This window comes from Zingiber officinale, chromosome 5B (assembly GCF_018446385.1).
Source record: "Zingiber officinale cultivar Zhangliang chromosome 5B, Zo_v1.1, whole genome shotgun sequence".
Classification (NCBI taxonomy): domain Eukaryota; kingdom Viridiplantae; phylum Streptophyta; class Magnoliopsida; order Zingiberales; family Zingiberaceae; genus Zingiber; species Zingiber officinale.
The window spans coordinates 85875948-85899224 of record NC_055995.1 but is presented as its reverse complement, the minus strand read 5'-3'; the positions used below and the strand labels follow the sequence as shown (position 1 = coordinate 85899224).

Genomic DNA, 23277 nt, shown 5'->3' with positions numbered 1-23277 from the left:
CATTGAGTAAAAATCTCTCATACAAATTTGATTCTCATCCATTTATCCCATAAATGTAGCATCATAACATGTCCCAAACATCTTAAATTAATAATGCTTTCTAGAGGCTAGAGATGATAGCAAAACATTGCCATAAACAGAGCATCGACTCAAGAAGATATGCTTTTCTTAATTCCATAATCCACATTATCCACGGATGTTGTACAATCAAGCTATTTTTGCCCTTGAGAAATCCTATCTTTGGATGCTACACAGAAGAAAGCAGTCAAATGATTCTACAGAGCAGACAAGTACAGTAAAAAAAAGATGTTGACACAAAGAGAAGCTCAGTCACCTGACCCATGGATTTCTGCCGCTGATCAAACTGAAAACAAAAAATCATTGTGAGAATTTAAAAAAGAATACCATAGCATAATCCATATGATAATTAGTAAAAAAAAATCATTTAAGGCATCCTTCAAGGATAAAACTGATCATAGAGTACCGAGTCCAATAAAATTCATCTATGAAGTTCCATACGAAAAAAAAGAAAAGGATCATTCTCATCTCACAAATAGCCAATGACGACTTAAATAAACCATTTGCATACATATACAATAGTATAATTCTATAAATAAGTCAAGAAAAGAAACAAAAGTATAATTAACTGAACACACTAAGTGAATCAAGAAAAGCCTAAACATATTTTCCTAATTGCAATAGATTATAGTTAACTGAACATCATCCTAGCGTATGTTGTTAGAATCTGCAATAATAAAGACAATTATTAACTTTAATTTCTCAATCAATCAGCCACTATAATTTCATATAAAATAAAACTTTGCTAGTACCAGCTATAGATGCCAAATTTTCTTCATATGCATCTTCATCGCTGCTATGTTGATTATCTATAGTTGATCTGACAATTGACACATCATCATATTTATAAAATTATTTGATTTACAAAAACTAATCAATCAATACATACCCTTATTCAAAATTGGATAGTTGTGTTTGTCATGTGACACACCTCGATGCCCGCATCCATGACATAACCGGGACTTTGAGGTTGACTTCTCTTTTGATGATTTCAATCTCTTCCCACATCCTTTTGTTCTTACTGAAGATGGATCAAGAATAACAGGAGCCCCATCCATGGATTTCTTCATTTGACTTTCATTTTCACATATTCTAATAATGTTCTTCTCTTGAATTTTGCTATAGATACAATCGAATTGTTCATCCAAGAAATTTGTCCCCTCATCAGTCAAAGATGCATCATCAATTAATATTGAAGCTTTATAGGATAATCTCGAATGTCTTGACATCAAAAATCTTTTTGGATCATCAATAAAATTTTGGTTCCCCAAAACATATATTGCTCCAACCTTTGCATCTCGTGTTCATCTTTTGAGTATATACTTATCAGGTAAATGAAACACTTGGTTGATACGAAAATAAATTAACATATGCCTGCACGGAATGCCCTCAAACTCAAATTTCCTACAGCTACAAGAAATGTAGTCCCTCTGTTTATCATACGTGAGCACCCTTGGCTTGGAGGAAGAACAACTTTGAAAGTTCATCACATGGTAAACTACCAACTCAACTCCAATAGATTTTTGTTGCACATAATAACCATGACTCTCATTCATTTCATTTTGAAACTCCATCCATTTCCTTTTAGTATACAACTTAACCATTTGTGTTTCTATTGGCCAATTTGTCTTAATTCTGAGATGCTCATTCATATCAATATGATTTGCAACTAACTCATTGTGTCTCTGGTGTCTCAATGCCCTATTGAAACGGATGATAAAATCCATCAATGAATTCTTATTTGAGACATACCTCTTGAAAAATGAATGTGAACCTTCAGATCTCTGACTACTTGACATTCCAGCACAAAATACATGACTAAAACATGTTGGCACCCACTTGTGTCGCAATTTATACATCAATAACAACCAATCATTTTTCTCTAAGTTAGCACATTTGATAACCTCTTCCCATGAATTCTCAAATTCATCAGGTGTTGTAGAATTTACAATGACATTCTTTATGCTTTGATAGTAGACACGAAAAATCAAAGGGTGCAATTTATTTGAGAATTTGTTCAATATGTGCCATAAACAATATCGATGCATTGTCTGAGGAAAAACTTGGGCAATGACTTTCGTCATAGCAGGATCTTGATCAGTGATGATCATGTTTGGTGCACCTTTAGGCATGACTTCTATGAACTTGTTAAACAGCCAAATAAAAGACTTAATTTTCTCATCACTTATAAGGCCGCAACCAAAAATAATTGTCTGATGATGATGATTTACTCCTACAAATGGTGCAAAAATAAAACCATATTTATTGGTATTATATGTTGTATCAAATATAACTACATCACCAAATAAATTGTATGTCGTCCTTGATAAATGATCTGCCCAAAAACATCTAATAATTCTGTTATCTGAGTCAATCTCGTAATCAAAGAAAAAAGTTGAATTCTTATCTTTCTCAGATGTAAAAAACTCGATAAGTGTTTCAGCATCGATACCCTTTTGTTCATCCCTTAGTTTCTTTTCAAAGTTTCTAATATTTCTTTCTATGCAACCTACTCTCTCAGGCCCTCCATACTCAATCTCCAATAATCGCATTTGTTGACAAGTTGACACATTAGCCTCTGAAAACTGTTGAGTTAATGCTTTTTTATTGCCGAAACATTACGATGTGAGCATAGTAAATGTACCTTTGAAGGAGTTGAAAGTGGATGATTATGACTTTCCATGAAGTTACTGACAACCCAATTAGGTCCTGTTTGTTTCTTGACAAGTGAAATTTTTTACTAACAACCAGTTCTAACTTCGCCACGTGTTCTTTCCTTTTTTTGTTGATCACTTTTTGTCTGTTTATTCTGTTGATCATCTGTGTGCCCTTCTTTAAAGCATACAAATGTTTTCCAAACAACTTCATTTGTCCTCTTATTTTTTTTGCTATTGCTTATTCTTGCGCTAAATCCGGCTTCTCGTGCATATTGGTTATAGAACAAAAATGCTTCCTCTAGTGATGCAAATTCCATCCCAGATTTTGACTTTCGATCATCTACAACTTGGAGAATATATAGTTGCACCTCGTTGTCATGGTCTTCCATTGCTGGGGAATGTCAGATTTAGATGAAGTTCAGCTCTACATATCACCATATATCCACAAAAACATTATAAATCAAATAAATAAAATACTCTTCTTCATATCAGATCAAGATAAAGATCAAGATGGTAGAAATTAAGTCTATAAGGGATCCACAAGAACTACCAAGATCAAGTTGGCAAAAATTAAGTCATATTGGTCATTTTGTTTTTGTGTATGAGCTAGATAGTAATGCAATGCCATTTTAATGTCACCCACATGAATTCATTTCTTGGTGTATTTCTGTTCGAGACTAGTACTAAAAAACTAAACCATTCATGATGATTAAACCGAATTCAGATATCCATGCTAGTGTAAGAATTCATACAAGCACATATACATATCACAAAAAAAATCCAAAGAAGAAAAAAAATAAAGAAGCAAAACCAAGAATTTAAAACCAAATCTAGATCATGAATAGAGAGGTCTAATCAGTGAAACAATAGTCATTAAATCGTAATCGAGGCAAAAGATGAGAGAGTGAGTACTTAGAGCATACTTTGAAATAAAAATTAAGTTAAAACAGTGTTTCTTCTTATGAAGAAGAACACTTCAGCTCTGCATATCACCATATATCCACAAAAATATTTTAATTAAAATAGATAAATATTCTTCTTCATATCAGATCAAGATCAAGATCAACATGGCAGAGATTAAGTCTATAAGGGATCCACAAGAATGACCAAGATAAAGATGGCAAAAATTAAGTCACAATGGTCATTTTACTCTTGTGTATGAGCTAACCAGTAATGCGATGCCATTTAATGTCACCCACTTCAATTTATTTCCTAGTGTATTTCTGTTCCAGACTAGTGCTTAAAAAACTAAACCAATCATGATGAATAAATCGAATTCAGATATCCCTTGCTAGGGTAAGAATTCATGCAAGCACATATACAGAGAACAAGATATTCCAAAGAAGAAAAGAATAAAAAAGCAAAATCAAGAATTTAAAACCAAATTTAGATCACGAAAAGAGAGGGTTAATCAGTGAAACTATAGACACTAAATCGTAGTTGAGGCAAAAGATGAGAGAGTGAGTACTTAAAGCATGTTTTCAAAATAGAAATTAAGTCAAAATAGTGTTTCTGAAGAAGAAGGAGAAGATGCGCAAACCCTATAAAGAAGGGCAGAAGAAAGTTCACCGGGCGAGGAACGACGTTCGACGGCGGTGCTCAAAAAGCGTCACGCATAGGCCTCGAGGAGGGGACAACGTCGCGGTGAGGGAAAAACCTACTTGTTGCGGCGAAGAACGGCGTCCACCAACGCGTTGCGGCGAGGGCAGCGTTGAGGAGAGGAGAGGAAAGGATAGAGCTGCGGTGAGGATTGCATCGAGGAGAGGGAAGAATCGTGAAGAGAACGCGCCGCGGAGAGGGAAGAGTGGCGGCGAGGAAAAGACGGGGCAAAAACAGGGGAAGGGCGAAGAAAGCTGTTCGAAAGAGTTTAAAAACAATTAACAATAAAAAAATAAAAAAGAAAAGGTGAGGTGGAATGCCATAGCGCACAGGAGCTCACCGAACGCCGCCCAGCATAACTGGCCTATATATATATATTCCCTTAACACATTACAATATTCCATAAATATTTAAATTTATTTTATTTTTAATTTTTCTTTTTATTAAACACTATAATCCAATTGGAAACTTGAACCTTAGAGGTAAAATCTTTAAAAAAAAAAAATAGTTTGAAAATTATAATCCAATTAGGGAGCATGAACCCTAGAAATAAAATCTTAAAAAAATATTTTAATTAATTTTAATTCAAAATTAAAAAAATAAAAGAAATCTATTATTTTTTTAGATTTTGAATTTAAAAAAATTCAATATTTCTTTAAATAAATTCCTAATATATTAATATATCCCCTAAACACATTAATACTTAAATTTATTTTATTTTTATTTTTTCTTTTTATTAAACACTATAATCCAATTGGGAAGTCTAAATCCTAGAAATAAAATCTTAAAAAAAAATTAGCTTGAAAATTATAATCTAATTAGGAAGTATAAATCCTAGAAATAAAATCTTAAAAAAAATTAACTTGAAAATTATAATTCAATTAGGAAGTATGAACCTAGAAATAAAAGCTTAAAAAAAAAATTATAATCCAATTAGGAGGATGAACTCTAGAAATAGAGGTGTGCATAACGTATAATCACTAAAAAAAATCATTTTATAATGGATTATTTTGCAATATAAATCATCGATCATTAACTTATTTTTCGTTAATTTTAAGGATCAATTGTGTTTCAGTCCCTAAAATTAGCGATCAAATATAAAATATCAGTAATTAATTTTAATAATTGAATATAATTTATCAATCGCTAATTTAGCGATAGAAGATAATTTGGTCTAACTAATATTACGTTCAAATTAACAACCAATTCGATTATTAAAATTAGTGGTTTAAAATAAATTCGATCGGTAATTTGATGACGAATTTAAAATTAACGTCGCTAATTTAACTACCAAATTTATATTTGGCATCACAATTTTATCTACTACAGTGTAAAATTTAACAACCAAATTAATGTAAGTTATACAATAAGACTAATCTTCAACGAGAGTTTTTTTCTGTCTCAACTTGTATACATCTCGGAAGAAAATGAAGAATTTGAATCCAATGCTTTCTTTGCAAGGTCGCGCGTCTTTTCTTTTGAAGATCCTAGCCATATCCTAATAAGTTCCTTGATTCCTCTCTACCTCGGATGAGATCAAGTGCATTGGCCTCTACAAAGAATTCATTCTCTTTAGAAAAATAAATTGGTTAAGCTTCAAAAAAAAAAAAAAACAAATTGAAAAGTTGAATAAAATGTCTATGAAATGTAGGAGTAAGCATTGACATTTGTTTTCTACAAAAATTCAAGAAGGATTAAAAAATAACTAACAAGTTCAATAAATATAGAGACTCAATATTTCACTAATTTGATTTCTTATCAACAATGAGATTGTTGTTAGGATTTTATTATGGCTAGGATTAAACGAATTTACATATCGTTAAAATGGTATAATATTATTCATTTTAATCTAAAGTCCTCGTAGGTTTATTTTTGAACTAAAAAAAACTCATACAAATATAGATATCTTTCATGTTTTAAACACATGATCTTTTTCATATATTTTTAATATGAGACTTTGATTATATTCCCAATAATTTTCTCTCAAATGAAGGACTGTTATTACTCTCATAGTTCGGATCTTCTCTCAAGTATCTGGTTACTCTTGACTTGTTCCGAGTCTTCTCTCAATTATCCGGTCACTCTTTACATACTTTAGACTTCTCAACAAGCATCAGAGTGATCAGTTTCGGGCGTTCACTAAAACATCTAGTCACTCTTGATGTACTATAGACCTTCCTTTAAACATCTGGTCACTTTTAACCTATAGTAAACATCCCTCAAGTATATGGTTACTCTTGACATATTCTGAGTCTTTCCTCAAGTATCCAATTACTCTTGACTTACTTAGGTCTTCCCTCAACTTTGTTCAAAATCACCCCATATGGTGCCTCTTAAGCAATTACAGAATTCTAAAATTCAAGTTACATCAAAAACAGAATAGAAGGATTATCGTTCTAGCAAGCAGATAAACAAATGATATCTAAATGTAGAATATAGGATGACAAAAAAACAAAAACCTAGTTTATAGGATTTTTTTAAAAAAAATTAATTCATAGCAAATGTACCTGATGTTGTCCGGAATCTGAGTCAGATGGACCAACAAGTGAGGTAGCGTTGACCAGAGGACTTCTGACGACTTGGTCAACATAGAGGTCATCTCAGCATACCCCCCCTTCCCTCCGAGGTATCGCGATTCGGCTACCTACAGCTAGCGATCGAGTCGCCCCGGTCCCTGGTACCCCGATGCTCGAGGCAGATCCAACGAATATATAAATAACAAACTAAGACATATAATAATGAAATACGCATAAGAATAGAGAACGTACCTGGCTGCAGCGCATGGTGGCTGCAAGCTCCTGCAGCGGCATTGAAAAGGGAGCTACTGCCCTCTTGACGGGAGACAATGACAAGGTGCGTCTTGGTGGCCAGCTGCGATGGCAGCTGCTGGATGCAGCGACGTATGCCGAATGAGAGAGGAGGAGAGGAGAAGAGGGACAGCTCGGCGGCAGCCTCCTCGGCTGAGGAAGAGGCGACGAGAAGCTGGCGTGAGAGGCGATAGAGGTGTGCGCCAGCGTGTGTTAGACGGTAGCGATGTTTCTGGGCGGCATCGGCTTGTAGGAGGCGGCGACAGTGTTCCTTGGCGGCGCCAGCATGGAGAAGGGAGGAGGCAGTAACTTTCGCTAGGACTGTCGACGAGAGGAGAGGCGTTTGGGCTGCCGGTGGGTGTGAGAAAGAGGGAAAGAGAGAGCTGCTGGTGTCAGATGTGACCGCCGCTGGGGGTGGAGAAAGTGGTCTCCTCCCTCTTCCTGGTGGCCGCCTTCTCCAACGAGCACCTCTCCTGGACGTGGTGGCGGCGGAGAAAACCAAGAGGAGAGGAGGAGATGGCGTCGAAGAGAAGGAAAGGAGAGGAGGGACCATCAGTGTCGGCGAGGAGTGGAGGGTGATGGAGAGCCCCTCGTGAAGTTCCTTGGCGGCGGAGCAAAAACACCCACCTCCCCTCCTCATGAACAGTGCATATCCTTTTTTTTCTCAAGCCCTAAATAGTGATTTGATCAAAATACATCTCCATTTCTCTCTAATTCCTACTAGGCCTTCAAGATATATCTGTATCAGTACCATTTTGTGCTAAACACCTAGTTTACATCTGAGCTGCTTTATTTTATGCTTTTGTTGATAGTTATAGTCCCAAAGTGATAGTCAAGTTGATTATTATTATTATACTTAATACGTGCCTGCATTGGAGATGTACAATACTCATACCTGTATCCAAGTAACATAGGTGTGTAAAATGGGAAGGAAAAAGGGCAGAAGTTCGCGAGTGTCTCACTATGGAAGCCATTAAAACAATTCATTCATTATTAGAGCTGAATTTACAGTTATGACTATTTTCATTTTGGGATTGGCGCTGGTTTTTGTGTGAGTGAATTAATGCACCCATTGGAGCAATCTTTGTGGGCCTTTTATGAGAGAGATTAAACATCCAACAAAATATTTTATACTTATAAGAAATTATCCAAAATTTATTAGAACAATAATCCATACAAATATCAACTACACCATATAAGGTTTCTTAATAATAATGAAAAAAACTTTAGTTACATTTATGTAAAATTTTGAATCTCACAGTACCATATTTGTAAAATTAAAATTTGAAAATGAGAAAATTCTAAAATTAGTAAAGGCATGCAATTTAGCTTTAGCAATGTGTATCTCTCAAGTGAGAAAATTAATTTTCTGAAGTTTCCATTTTAGTCCCTGGAGTATAAAACCCTAGTTGAAATACCCTCCTTAATTGTGCATAAATATACTGTCAGCATTTTGAAAATTTTAATCTGCAAAGACCAGGCCACCAAAGAGAACAGGCGAACTGATAACCTTTATTGGAAATATCCTGATCACATAGATATAATCAACCCAATTCTGCAAAGATCACACACACACAGGACACAAATTAATCCCACTTCTATTATCTATTGCAATATGAAGTGAGAGATCTGCTAGGTAGAAGTTTGCAACTAACAAACAGACCAGTACAGCTCATGCAAGAGAACCATAAGCCTAATCGAACTTCCGGTCGTTCTTAAAACCATGGGTTTGTCCTTCTTCATTGTAGTTTGACGACGGCGCCTTTAACTGTTGTCACAAACAATCAGGAACATCTAAGCAGTGCAAATGCAAAGTCTGATAATGATTAACAGAAAATTTTAAAGTTTGGGAAGTACCTTTGCTAGGAGTGCCTTGCGGTATCTGTATCCCTGTGATCATAGAAAGAAAGAAGTTAGTTAAGTGGCATCAACTTTCTCATTTGAACTGAAACCGGCAAGATTCACTGACCTTGTCTGTGCCGTAAAGATAGTCACAGTAGGTAAAAAATGCACCAAAATTGCTTTGGCTATGATATCCTACAGAGTGATGATAATCATGATATATGGCTCCTCCATAGAAGGGAACAAATTTGGTTGGAGACCAAGGGAAGTCATATCTGTTCATAGAGGCATTCAGCAAAAATAAAATGTCAGTATCTGCCTACAATATGCTAGCTAGGGTATATATATGCTGTTTCATGAAAAACAAATGTTCTGTAAAGGATGAGCTCAAGATCTGAAACCTGCATAATAGCTGATCAAAGTGAAAAGCGAATGGAATCAATTGAGAATATCAAATATTACTAATCAGTGGCTTCATATGATTGATCAATTTTAAGCGGCACAAAGTTAAAAAAAAAAAACTGTTCTGTGATATGACCAAAATAATAATATGCAAAGCACATCAAAATTCCAGTAATGGATATGTTGAAGTTGGAAGGTTTTTAATCATCTTAATCACAATTCCATTCCTAGCTAGTGTCCTTTTCTTCAGCTTATTTGAATTTCTAATTAGCATCTAACATCATATATAGATTTCATGTTCAACCCCATGTATGCATAATTCTAACATTTCCTTCCATCTTCAAAAAAGATAGTTATTTAGCTTGACTTTCACAACTGCAGTTGCTCAAGTACTACAATAATACGCTAGAAGAGTAGTCAAAGTAATCACCTTTTCACATATGTCGTTCATTATGCTAGCTGTGTAATCTTATAGTATAATCGCACTGATGTAATTAATGGATCAAAGAAAAGGTAAGAAAATGTTGCAGATAATTATAATCTTAAACGTACGTAAGAGGAAATTAATTAAGATGTGGGATGAGGACTATACCCAGTGTGGCACTCAATCGATGCAAGCTCGCGGAGGGACCCGAAGAGCCAGAGGATGACAACGTGGCAAGGGGCCAAAACGGGCCCTGCAAAGGCGGCGATCCCAGGGAACAGCAAGTCACCCCAATGAGCATAGAGTGCTTGAAAGCCGATCGGAGCTGCGTATTCATGGTGGATGTAGTGGATCTTCTCGTACCCCCATTTAGTATGCAGAAGTCGGTGCAGCCAGTAGTTGAGATAGTCTTCCACCAAGAAGTAGACTAAGAGTTGCAAAGCCGTCTCCCAAAATGAGGGAAGGGGTAGCCCCGTCCTTATTCCCACAAACTACAAAATGCTTCAGTGAAAGATAGAACTAAGGAATGCAAACGAAAGAGAAAGACAGTTTCTATGAAGCAATCAGCAATGTAATCAAAATTAAGCAGATCATGGTCTAACTATATATTACTGCAAAAACATATTGAAACCAGGGAACTCGGTTCCCCTTCTAGCCCAACAGATCCGGAGACTCAAGATCCAATAACCCATTAAGGCGCGGGAGCATGCCTCAATAAATATAACAGTGAGAATGGTAAAACTCGAATTAAAGAAGAAGTTCACTATCCTTAGATCATCTTCTCCGGATTTACCGTAGAACAACAACTTCAAGTCCTTTAAATAATAGATAACTAATAATACACTTTAAATAGATAACTAATATACGCATATAGTTTTTCATCCGGAGGGAGTATGGTCAAAATCGACATCTTTGTCAACTAGTCCATCATTCGGAGGATCTTGAAAAACAAGAGGTTCTGTCCCCACGGCGTAGCGCAGACGGTGCCTCCATATCCGTGGGGTCGGCACTAGGGGGGCCGCTAAGGTAGCGGATCTACCTTTTTGAAAAACAAGAGGCTCTGATCTCATATACGCATAAAGTTATCAAGTTTTCGGGATAATAGATATAGATTTTATGTGTAAAATTTATTATTCATATTTATTATTATTTACGGGTTGATAATGGATATGTATTATATAATAGGTTGATCCTCAGAGGATTAGAGTATTTTTTGAGACGTCTCTTTACCCCATCAACGAAGAGGATTCGACATCGTCAACCCAACTCTTTCGGAAGACCAACCTTCTTCTCCTTCTACTTTTACAGGATTGATAGATTGATGAGTTCTACATGAAGAATAATGATAATTTTGATACATTCAGGTTCTTCGTAATTACAGTACTTCGTATTTAATCATTATGTCAAATTTATGAATCAAACTAGATTCTTATTCTTATTTTTTCTATTCGAATTCTTATTTCGATTGTCTAGAATTTATGCGACTTAAGTTTTATAAAAATTATCAATTGATTTATTATTTCTATTGATAATAAAATTTAAGTTTTAAATCGATTTATTTTTTTTAAGTATATTATAAGTTTTTATCGTCGAAAAATCATATAATATAAGAGAAATCTATGATAACATTGTTTTTATGTTTTTCATATTTTCGGTAAAGGACGATATATTTTCTATGAAAAACACACAATTATTACTGTGACTATTTTTCTTGAAAAAACAAAAAATGCGGAAAAAACAACTGTTTCAACGAAACAGTTCGTTAATAAAAAACCAACTGTTTCAGTGAAACATTGAAGAACGACTGTTTTTTCCGCATTGGAAAAAAAACTTGCCACTGTTACATGTTGAAGCAATATTAAACATTGTTTTTTTAAACCGTATTAAACTTTTTTTTAATAGTGCTTACTATTAAAAAAAATTACATTAAATAATTTTAATGCAAAGAAGGAAAAATAAAATGCATTAAATATTTATTTATTATTAATTTTTAATATATGAATAATTAAAGGATTAAATAGTATTAAATAATATTATTTAATTATAAAACTAAAAAAAAAAATTTAACTTTTTAAAGAGTGTTTTATATATGGTCATGTAGTCACGTACAATAAATTTTCAAATCAATTGTGAGAATTGATTGAAAAAAATTAATCGATTGTCATATGATATCAATTGATTGATAAGTCTAATTTAGAGTTATCAAGGCTGATTAAGTAATCTATTCGGTTAAAGTTCCTAGTGTTTTCTTGAGTCTATCTACACAACATACTATTAAGTTGAACTATCATGTCGGCTCAAAGTAAGATACTTTAGATAGATTTAGTGCATTTTGTGTGGGTAATTTATATCTATACTAAGAGTAATCAGTCCAACGGAAGATTACTTTTATGCCAAATATATGCTCAGGGTAGCCTATAACTATGAAACAAAGTTTTATTTTGTTTAGATCAGCACAAAATATGTCAGCCCAAAGAAAGACATATTGCGTGGCAGATTAAAGTTATTGTAAGTTATGAATCAACATATAACTTATATAAAGTATCATATCATGCACACAATGTGTCGGCCCAAAAGAAGACACATTCTATGACCAATTAAAGTTTGAGTTATATTGGAGAGTATTGCTAACAAATAATATATTGCCCCAAAGAAAGACACATTATATTGTACTTGTTATCTCATAAAGAGCTCATTTATATGCATTTAAAATTTTATTTTATTTGCATAATTTTATGTTACTTTTATGTTCTTGGCTTTAGTTAAATCGTGAGCTTAAATAAACTTCTCTCTTTAAATTTTAGTATAATCTATAACTGTCAGTATTAATAACATCCCAACATTAACTGGTTCAAATTTTGCTGAATGGAAAGAATACATGATTGTAGTCTTAGGCTGCATAGAATTAGACTATGTAGTGAAGAATGATTGTCCCACATCTCTGGCTAGTGCTAATACTATAAAGCAAAGAGCTGAATTTTAGTTGTGGGAGAAATCAAATTGCATGTGTCTGAGTATCATGAGACTTTTCATACAGGCACCAATAAAAGGCTCAGTAAAAAAGGGAGGAGATGCTAACAGTTTCTTGGACTAATTGACAAACTGATTCACCTCAAATGAAAAAGTTGAGACTACCACACTTCTTACGAAGTTGGTAACCATGTGATACAGTGTTAATGGAAACATAAGGGAGTATATTATAGAGATGCCCAACATAGTGATAAGTCTGAAAGCATTAAAACTCGATATGTCTGAGGGTATGTTAGTGCATTTCATCTTGATGTCTCTGCCTGTACAGTTCATTTCTTTTAAGATATCGTATAATACTCAAAAGGAAAAGTGGATATTGAATAAGCTCATTGCTCAATGCGTGCAAGAGGAGGGAAGACAAAAGATTGAGACATTTGAGAGTGCTTACTTAACATCTAGTTCTCAAAGTGCGTGCAAGAAGCGAAAGAGGATCAATAACAAAGGAAAAAGAAAATAAACTGCAGATTACGGAGGCAATGACCATAAGGAGCACAAGAAGCAGGATAAGGAATTCACTTGTTTCTTTTGTAAAATGAAAGGTCATACGAAGAAAGATTGCCTCAAGTACACCAACTGCGTGTAAAGAAAGGTAAACTTCTCAACTTTGTTAGTTCAGAAGTCAATTTAGCTATTGTAACTACTGACACTTGGTGAATAGATACTGGTGCTACTAGTCACATAAGTGTTACAATGTAGAGTTATCTCAGGAGCTGACTTTCTCTTGATGGCGAAAGATACATCTATACAGGAAATTAAAAAAAAGCTAAAGTTGAGTCAATTGGTGTTTTTAGGCTTTGTTTAGGAACTAATGTCTTTTTGGATTTAGAAAATATATTTATTGTACCATCTTTTCGATGGAATTTAATTTCAATTTATTTTTTGGACAAATCAAGTTATTTTTATTCATTTAAAAATAGAATTTTCAATATTTTCTTTAATTCAGTGTTGGTTGGCAATAATTCCTTGGTTGATAATCTTTATAAATTGAACACCTTTACTCCTATGGTTGTCAACATAATAATGCATAGTATAGGTAAAAAACACAAATTGACTGACGAGAATTCTTTCATATTGTGGCATAGACGATTAGGACATATATCTAAACAATGCCTAAAAAGGTTAATGTCACATAGAATTCTCGATTCCCTTGATATGCCAGACTTTGATATCTGTATAGAGTGTGCCAAGGGGAAGACTGCTAACAAAAAGAACAAGGGGCTAGTCATTGTAGTGACATTTTAGAGCTAATACATATGAATATTTGTGGATCATTCCCTAAGGAATCTTGGAATAAACACATATATTTTATTAGCTTTATAGACAACTATTTTAGATTTGGCTATCTGTACCTTATTTATGAGAATTCACAATCATTGGACATGTTTAAAATTTTCAAAGCCGAAATTGGACTTCAACTAGGTAATAAAATTAAAGCCATTCGATCTAACTGTGGAGGTGAATATTATGGTCGATATGATAGATCAAGTGAATAACGTCCAAGACCTTTTGTGAATTATCTTGCTAAGTGTGGGATTATGCCTCATTAGACCATGTCTGGTACTCCTAGCCAGAATGGTGTACCTGAACATCGTAATCGTACCCTAAAAGACATGGTAAAAAGTATGATGATTTTCACTTCTCTACCAGCGTCTTTGTCGGGTGAAACACTCAATACTACAGTTTATCTACTCAATAAAATACCTAGTAAAGCAGTAACTAAAACCCCATTCGAGATATAGACGGGTATAAAGCCTAGCATTAGACATTTACACATTTAGAATTGTCCAATTGAAGTTAGGCCTTACAGACCTAACGAAAGAAAACTGGACTCAAGAGCAGTTAGCTATAATTTTATAGGTTATTCTGAGAAGTCAGGAGAGTATAAATTTTATGATACTTCTAGTGGATCCTTCTTCGAAATGGTAAATGCCAAGTTCATTGAGGACAGTGGGAGTGATAAGGTCAAGAAAGTATCTTTTGAGGAATGCGTTAGCAATCTTCCTATGGTCACTACTAGTGCGATCAGTAGTGGTGTGATTACCATACCATACATTATGAGTATCACACATCCAGTGAGTGTAGAACCAAGATATTTCGATGACATCTCCAATGCAATTGAAGGAGTCTGCTATTGAAATTAGAGTATTACCTCATATTGATGAGCAATTACCTCAACCACCTCAAACACAAGTGTCTTTAAAGCGATTTATAAGGGAACGGAGAACCACGAATTCTCGTGATTATGTTTATCTCTAAGAGCATGATTTTTACATAGGGTTGGAAAGTGATCCTACATCTTTCCAAGAAGTCAAACAATACTCTAATTTTGAAAGGTAGATTAATGCCATGCAAGAAGAGTTGAAGTCTATGATAGATAATGATGTTTGAGAACTTGTTGAATTGCCTGAAGGTAAGAAGCCTGTTGATTGTAAATGAATATTTAATACCATGAGGATTAGGGCATATTTTGAGAAGTCTCTGTATTCCTCATTGTCGAAGAGGATTCGGTGTCGTCAACCCTAACTCCTCTGGAAGATCAACCTTCTTCTTTTTCTGCAAGATTGTCGGATTGACGAGCTCTACACAAAGAACAATAGCAATTCTGTTCTATTCAGGTTCTTCATAATTACAATATTTCGTATTTAATCATTATGCCAAGTTTACGAATGAAACTAGATTCTTGTTCTTGTTTTTTCTATTCAAATTCTTATTTCGATTGTCTAGAATTCATGCGGGTCAAGTGATCCTCCCTACAAGTCTTTATACTACTTGGGTGTTTTGTGGCGATTGTATTTGTCGCACGACCTATATCTTTTCTGGATTTATTTTGATTCCTCGTTCGGTCATCACATATATAACACAAGAATTATCTCTTCCCAACCCCAAAGATCCATCTGTCTAGTTTAAGCTTCATGTGATACTTTTGAATGGTGGGGTCTCCTCTAGATCAAGCATCAAGTCGTCTATCAATTGGTGTTGGATTATGGCGGTCGGCTAGAAGGGGGGTTGAATAGCCCTAAAAAAAATACAACCCTTCTCGAACTTTCAACAGAACACTTGCATAAATTATAAAAGTAATAAATTAAAACAGAAAGGAAGAGACATAAGATGTTTACTTGGTTACAACCGGGGAGATTGTTAATCCAAGGAAAGTGTCGCACTAGTATCTCCTTCAGTCAAAGAAGCCTCTTACAGCAATGACGTACAAGAAATAGAAGCTCAACTCTAAAAGAAAACGTACAAGTGTTGGAATGCTAATGCTTGAGATAATGTGAAAGCTTTTGGACCAAGGCTGCATTTATAGCCTTGGTCGGGGCGCCTGGAAGGGGTCCAAGCGTCTGGGAGGGGATAAACTTTTATCCCCTTCGCAACGGATCGCGTTTGATGCGATCCTAGTCAAAATCCAACTCCGAGCGCCCAGAATGGTTTAGGACGCCCGGACCAGTAAAGTTAACAAGGTTGACTTTTGGCCCGGATCCTCTTCTCCGGTGCTGCTCGCCTCGATCCGGGTCTTCCGCTCCGGCTCCGCTCGCTTGGGTGATTTCAGCCAACCAAAATAAGGTTCACCCGAACCTAATTTCGGCCTTCTCGAGCAACCTTCCGCTCCGGCTTCTCGTCCCTCGGAAACGCCGCGCGTCTCCTTCTCGTCTGCCCACATACTCTTCCGTAGCACCTTGTCCCTCGGACGCACCAAGTCCGTCGACTCTCTCCCGTGTCGTCCTTCTCCCTAGCTGCGTCTTTTGCTCGACTCCCTATGCGCCTAAGCTCCTGCACACTTAGACACAAGGTTAAAAACACGACAGGACCTAACTTAACTTGTTGATCACATCAAAACAACCTTGTGGTTTCAACAATCTCCCCCTTTTTGATGTGAGCAACCTAAGTTAAGTTAGGGTAAATAGATATAAAAAATGAAATAACTAATATTGCAATAAGGTGCAAAAAGATAGAGAAATTATAGAAAAAAAACTGGTCTATCTCCCCCTAGACTTATACTTTTCCTTCTCTCCCTTTGAAAACATAAAATGGGGTTCCAAGAAAAAAATCTAATGGTTAAAATAATTTCAATGATTTTACTTAAAAATTTGCAATAATTTTCAACAATATTTCTAAATTTCTTTAAAAAAATAAAAAAATTATAAGTTAGATAATTTGCAAAAGAAATATTTTTGAAAGAATTTTCTAAGTAAAACTTAAGGTAAGAAAATTTTCTGAGTAAAAAGAGATTTTTTGAGAATTTTTCTAAGTAAAAATTTTACGCAAGAAAATTTTTCTAAGTAAAAAAACTATTTTTGAAAGATTTCCAAAAAAAATGTTTGAAAAACTTTTTAAGGCATTATTAAATTTCAATTTTAATGCTTTATCAGAAAGTTAATTAAACATTTTATTTCAATATTTTGGCTTCCAGGCAGTGGCGAGACACTAGGCCTTCTTGGTTATTAGAGCAACAATCAGTTTCTTAGACAAATCCTCATAAAGAAATTTAATGTCTAATTTTCTCGCTGAAAGCTCTAAATCTAATTAATAGTTCAAGTTAAACAGGACTTTGGAACCCAATATAGGTTCCAGCCTACTGGATTAACTAACAATTTCTTAGGGACATACTTTTTTGAAATATTCCTAATTTGTCCCTTATGGTATCTAAAATGCCAATTTAGATTATTAAATTTTCTAACATTTGTATTAGATGAGCATGCACGATTTTTCAAGTTATTTACTTGTATTTTTAAATTATCATTTTCTAATTTTAATTTATCCAACTCTTCTAACGGGTAAGATTTAGCTAGTATTACTTTTAAATTTTTAATTTCTTTTTCTAACTTACAGCAATCCTTAGTTAACAGTTTAATAAACTTAAATAGTTTATCGGGAGGAAGAAATCGTACCTGACTTACCTTATCAATCTCGTTGTCCGTGTCTCCCCCTAAACTGCTACTATCTTCCGACGTAGCTCCCCCTTCATCGATGCTCTCGATGCTCATTTCGGAAGAGCTTGACTCGCAGTCGTCGTTTTGATGACTTGCCATTAGTGCAAGTCCAGAGAAGGCCTCGACTTCCGATTCGAACGACGTATCGTCCCACGTCGCCTTTAAGACCTTACGTTTTTGGACAGGCTTCTTACCTTTGTCTTTGTCCTTATTCCTCAACTTGGGGTAGTTGTCCTTGACGTGCCCTTCTTCGTTGCAGTGGTAGCAGTGGATCGTCCTTTTCTTTCTACCTTGCGGATGGTTAGTATGTTTAGATTTACAAAGTTTCTTGAAACATCTTACCATCAGAACCATTTCCTCATCGTCGAGAGAGGATTCTGACTCAGGTTCGTCTCTGATGCTTTGAAGGCGACGTTGTGCTTGGGCTCCTTCGTACCTGCACATCTTGATTCATGCACTTCAAATGCTGAGAATAATTCTTCTAAAGTAATTTTTTCTAAATCTTTAGAAATATAAAAAGTATCTACTAGTGATGCCCATTTCATATTTATAGGAAAAGAATTTAGTGCGTACCTTAGCAAATCTCGATTACTTACCTTTTCTCCGAGATTCGAAAGTTCGGTGATAAACTCTTTAACTCTCGAGTGCAGATGCGCAGTTGTTTCGTCTTCTCCAAGTCGTAGGTTGGTGAGCTGGTTGCGAAGTAGATCCCGTCTTGCGAGCTTGGCTTCAGACGTCCCTTCGTGCAGCTCAAGGAACTTCTCCCAAAGTTCCTTCGCGGAGTCGTAGTTGCCGACTCGGTTGACTTCTTGTGGCGGAAGAACGCTCAGCATATAGTACTCTGCTTTGCCGTTTGCCACTTAGTCGGCCTGCTCCTTTTTCGTCCATTGATATTTTTATTTGTCCTCCAGTGCTACAAAACCAAATTTCATTATAAGAAGTAATTCAAAGTCGGTTTTGAAAAATACCTGCATTCACTTTTTTTAGGTAGCGAATTCCCCTTCGAACTTCGGCGGGTATATGCTCGGTCCGACCATCGTCTTTACTTTGATCGACGGTTAGTCCTCCTGAAGCGTCCTCATTTTGATACCACTTGTTGGATCGCGGCGGCTGACTAGAAGGGGGGGTTGAATAGCCCTAAAAAAAATACAACCCTTCTCAAACTTTCAACGGAACACTTGCATAAATTATAAAAATAATAAATTAAAACAGAAAGGAAGAGACACAAGATATTTACTTGGTTACAACCGGGGAGGTTGTTAATCCAAGAAAAGTGTCGCACTAGTATTTCCTTCAGGCGGAGAAGCCTCTTATAGCAATGACGTACAAGAAATAGAAGCTCAACTCTAAAAGAAAGCATACAAGTGTTGGAATGCTAATGTTTGAGATAATGTGAAAGCTTCTGGACCAAGGCTGTATTTATAGCCTTGGTTGGGGCGCCTGGAAGAGGTCCAGGCGCCTGGGAGGGGATAAACTTTTATCCCCTTCGCAACGGATCGCGTTTGACGCGATCCTGGTCAAAATCCAACTTCGGGCGCCCGGAATGGTTCCGGGCGCCCGGACTAGTAAAGTCAACAAGGTTGACTTTTGGTTCGGGTCCTCTGTTAGGGTGCTGCTCGCCTTGGTCCGGGTCTTCCGCTCCGGCTCCGCTCGCTTGAGTGATTTCATCCAACCGAAATAAGGCTCACCCGAACCCAATTTCGGCCTTCTCGATCAACCTTCCGCTTCGGCTTCTCGTCCCTCGGAAACACCGTGTGCCTCCTTCTTGTCTGCCCCCGTACTCTTCCGTAGCACCTCGTTCCTCGGACGCACCGAGTTCGTCGACTCTCTCCCGTGCCGTCCTTCTCGCTAGCTGCGTCTTTTGATCGACTCCCTATGTTCCTAAGCTCCTGCACACTTAGACACAAGGTTAAAAACATGAGAGGACCTAACTTAACTTGTTGATCACATCAAAACAACCTTGGGGTTCCAATAATAGAGACTTGACCAAAATGTCATTGACATAAACCTTTACATTGTGTTCCAATTGTTCAGTAAGCACTTTATCTATAAACCTTTGATAAGTCGCCCCAGTGCTCGTCAACCCGAACGACATGACAATGTAATAGAGAGTATTGTTTGCATCGATGAAGCTAAATTTATCTTGATCCTCCTTCGCCAAGGGGATTTAGTGATATCCTTAGTATGCATCCAGCATAAAGCTAAATCAATGACCTATAGTGGAATCACCATCTATCATAAAGAATGAGAGAGCTTTCGTGAGGGAAAAGAAATACTTACCTCCACATGTCCTTACCTATCCTTTTATATTGGTGGGGCAGAGGATCTACATGGGCTACCATACAAGCTGACAGTTGGCTGAGTCGACGAATATGGATCAACTGCCAAGGGGGGCAATGATGGAGTTGTACACTTGACACGATCTGGTCATTGGCTAGGCATCACATTCGGTGAAGACTGTCCTATCAAGGCAGTTACAAGTAGCAAGATACAATGATCATTGTTATCAAAAGTGGTCAGAGATTGAGATCGAAAAGAGCGGCTTGGTAAGGATGCTTTCACTTAATTGAGTTCTTTTGTACGAGTGTTGGGGAGAGAGACTTCACCAAAGTGAGCCCTAGAGAGAACGTTCCTTCCTGGGGATGTTTCTGAATGATGAGAATAACGTGGAGTTCCCGGTCGAGAACACTTGTAAGGCACATGACTGGAGTAGTGTCTTCTTTTTGGGGATGTTCTAAAGTGCATGCATAGGTGTGGTATTTTTCAGGATATTCCTAAATAATGTTTTCAAAGTAAGTGCACGACTGAAGTCCTGCGTGACTTTTCTAGAGATGTTTTCAAAGTGGGTACACGATTGAAGTGTTGTGTGACCTTTCCGAGAATGTTCTCAAATGTGATGTTCCTAAAGTTAGTGACAAACTGTAAGATCGTCCAACCGTGTGGACAGTGTGTATAAGGCTACAACTACAAAACTATTCGTGTGCATCAAGTTATTCGTTCGACAAATCAGGGACATTGATGGCCTCACAAGATGCATGGTACCCTATGTGCTCAATTAGCGCTTGGTCATTCAACAATTTGGCACTCGACCACTCAACGCTCAGCCACTTGGTCATTTAGCGCTCGATCACTTGGTCACTCAACCACTCGGTGCTCAATCATTCGACCATTCAGCACTCGGTCAACGCTTGGCCACTTAACCATTCAGTCTACTTGGGCACTCAACTCACTTGAACCACTCATGCATCCAAGTACTAGGACCCACTTAGGAATCGACCCACTCCAGTGACCCACTCGGACTTAAGCAACACTTAGCTAGGTCTCATCAATCGGATGACCCACTAGGGCTTGAGTAGTACTCGACTCAGTCTAGGTAGTAAGGCTACCCACTAGGGCTCGAGCAACACACGACACTTGGCTCAGTTTGGACAGTCGGGCCACCCACTCAGGCTTAGACAACACTCGACACTCGGCTCGGTCAACTCACTCGGGAAGTTGTCTCAATTGGCTAGAGCTGCTCAAACCTCTCAACAATTGGGTCACTCGACACTAGCTATACAAAAAAACATGGATTTTGCGATAAATTTTAACGATGTAAAAAATTCATCACAAATCTATAACAAAATTAGTGACAGGAAAGAAATCATCACTAATAAGTAATAAAATTAACAACAAAAAATTTTCATTGCAAAATTAGCATCAAAAAATCTTTCATCGCAAAATCCGTGGCTAAAACATTTATTGTTGTAAAATTCATTGCAAATTAGCGATAAAGTTTTAATTCATGGCAAAATTTACGATGAATTTAAAATTCAATCGCTAATTTGCAACAAATTCAAAATTTGTCATAAATTTTACGACAAAATTTAGGGATAAAATTTAAAATTAGTCGTAAACTTTAATTTCCCTAAATTTTACAATGAAATTTAGCTACGAATTATGAATTCATCACAAAATTTGTAATTTAGGGTTGAATTTTAAATTTGTCCTTAAATTTTGCGACGAATTCATATTTCATCGCAAAGTTTGCGATAAATTTTAAATTTGTCCTAAAATTTAGTGATGAATTTAAAATTCATGGTAAAATTCATAGTAAAATTATGGTTTTTTTTAATTTTTTTTTTTTATAAGTAGTAGTAGTAGTAGTAGTAGTAGTATAAGGTCACTTGACACTTGGGCTGTTTGGACCTCTGACACTTGGCCGCTCGCTTGACTACTCAACGTCACCACTTGTTCAGCTGAAGCCATCTCTACCGGTCTCTCGGACAGAAGACCCCAGGAACATCAACATATATAGAAGAAAAGCAACAAAACTTGTTAAAGAGCTGATAAAGAGGTTTTTCTCGCCCCTAAATAGATCGAATCGATCGAGAAGGGACCTTGAAGACGGGGTAACACGTGAATTGGAACAATCCGACGGAGAGGATGAACGTCCGCATGGCCTCCTTGTAGCAGTGGAAGAACAATGTCGGCGGATGGCGAACCTTGGGCTGGATCTTGAACGGCGAGATGGAGGCGGGGAGGCCGAGCTCGATGAGAGCGAGAGGGAGCGGGGCGAGGGTGAAGACTACGAAGATGCATAAAATACTGTGGTAGTAGAGGAGGTAGTCGGGCATCCGGGATGAGTAGCGGAACCAGATGACCTCCAAGAAGGTCAGGTTCCGCCCCAGCGCCGCTTCCGCCTCCACAATTGTCGCATACGGAAGCATTTCCGGTGCTTCAGGAAGCTGTTGACCTCGAGAGAGAACTCCGGCACCGACTAGATACTCCTCCTGATCGACAGGAAAGTTATCGGCTTCGGTGGCGCCGTAACGACGATCGTGGAATTGTAGAGGAGAATGGAGGAGGGAGGAGACAAAGGCGATGAGTTGTACATGTGCTCTTTAAATGGAAAGAAATCGGTGTTTAGAAATCAAATAAATTTATAATTGATACAGAATAAAAAAACATATGCATTAATTAAAAATAAAATAAATTAAAGCTTTGAAAAGGATTGCTGAAAATAATTATTGATACTGAATGGCGTACATAAAATTAAGTAGAAGAAAGATGGGGTATAATGAGAATGTGTTATGTATTTTTGGAATTACAAAAACGAGATACGCAAAATGGATAATATCGAAACTCACTTATACATGGTTTAGTAAAATGCTGAAAATAAATTCAGTCGAGGAGACACTACTACCGCAATTTAAAGTTTTTTTTTTTTTTTGGCCTTTAGAGATGAGGTTGGGTGGGCTTCCAAATCATTGCAAGACAACAACTTAAATGCAATTTGACAGTATACATATATATATAATATAAAAAGACAACTAAGCCCAAATCATTGAAAGGCAACTTAAATGCAATTTGAAAGTGAAAGATTATATATATATATATGCGCTAAAGTCCTTATGCTATGAACTTGTGCGGACGTCACTCGAGGCGTTTGGAATTTATCCAAGTACCTGTATGTTGATGGTATAGTTTTTTTATTTTTTTATTTTTTTATCTTTGGGATTAAACCAATT

The 23277-nt window shown here is 36.4% G+C and overlaps 2 protein-coding genes across 2 annotated transcripts; both read right to left on the bottom strand.

The window, feature by feature from the left end:
- Window positions 1–5613: 5613 nt before the first annotated feature.
- On the bottom strand, window positions 5614–7874 carry LOC121984787. The gene is made up of 2 exons (XM_042537919.1): window positions 6842–7874; window positions 5614–5886 (listed from the first exon to the last, which is right to left on the bottom strand). The coding sequence occupies exon 1, from the start codon at window positions 7779–7781 to the stop codon at window positions 6975–6977; it is 807 nt and encodes a 268-aa protein (XP_042393853.1). The 5' UTR covers window positions 7782–7874; the 3' UTR covers window positions 5614–5886; window positions 6842–6974.
- Window positions 7875–8616: 742 nt separating this feature from the next.
- Window positions 8617–22651, bottom strand: LOC121984786 (very-long-chain aldehyde decarbonylase GL1-10-like). The gene is made up of 5 exons (XM_042537918.1): window positions 22147–22651; window positions 9978–10300; window positions 9111–9258; window positions 8999–9031; window positions 8617–8909 (listed from the first exon to the last, which is right to left on the bottom strand). The coding sequence occupies exons 1-5, from the start codon at window positions 22474–22476 to the stop codon at window positions 8835–8837; spliced, it is 909 nt and encodes a 302-aa protein (XP_042393852.1). The 5' UTR covers window positions 22477–22651; the 3' UTR covers window positions 8617–8834.
- Window positions 22652–23277: the final 626 nt, after the last annotated feature.

Coding starts and splice junctions, on each gene's coding strand:
- LOC121984787 (XM_042537919.1), bottom strand. CDS start 7,781: ATGAGGAGGGGAGGTGGGTGTTTTTGCTCCGCCGCCAAGGAACTTCAC.
- LOC121984786 (XM_042537918.1), bottom strand. CDS start 22,476: ATGCTTCCGTATGCGACAATTGTGGAGGCGGAAGCGGCGCTGGGGCGG. Junction 9,032..9,110: donor ATCTTTACGGCACAGACAAG/GTCAGTGAATCT, acceptor CTATGATCACAG/GGATACAGATACCGCAAGGC. Junction 8,910..8,998: donor GCAAGGCACTCCTAGCAAAG/GTACTTCCCAAA, acceptor TTGTGACAACAG/TTAAAGGCGCCGTCGTCAAA.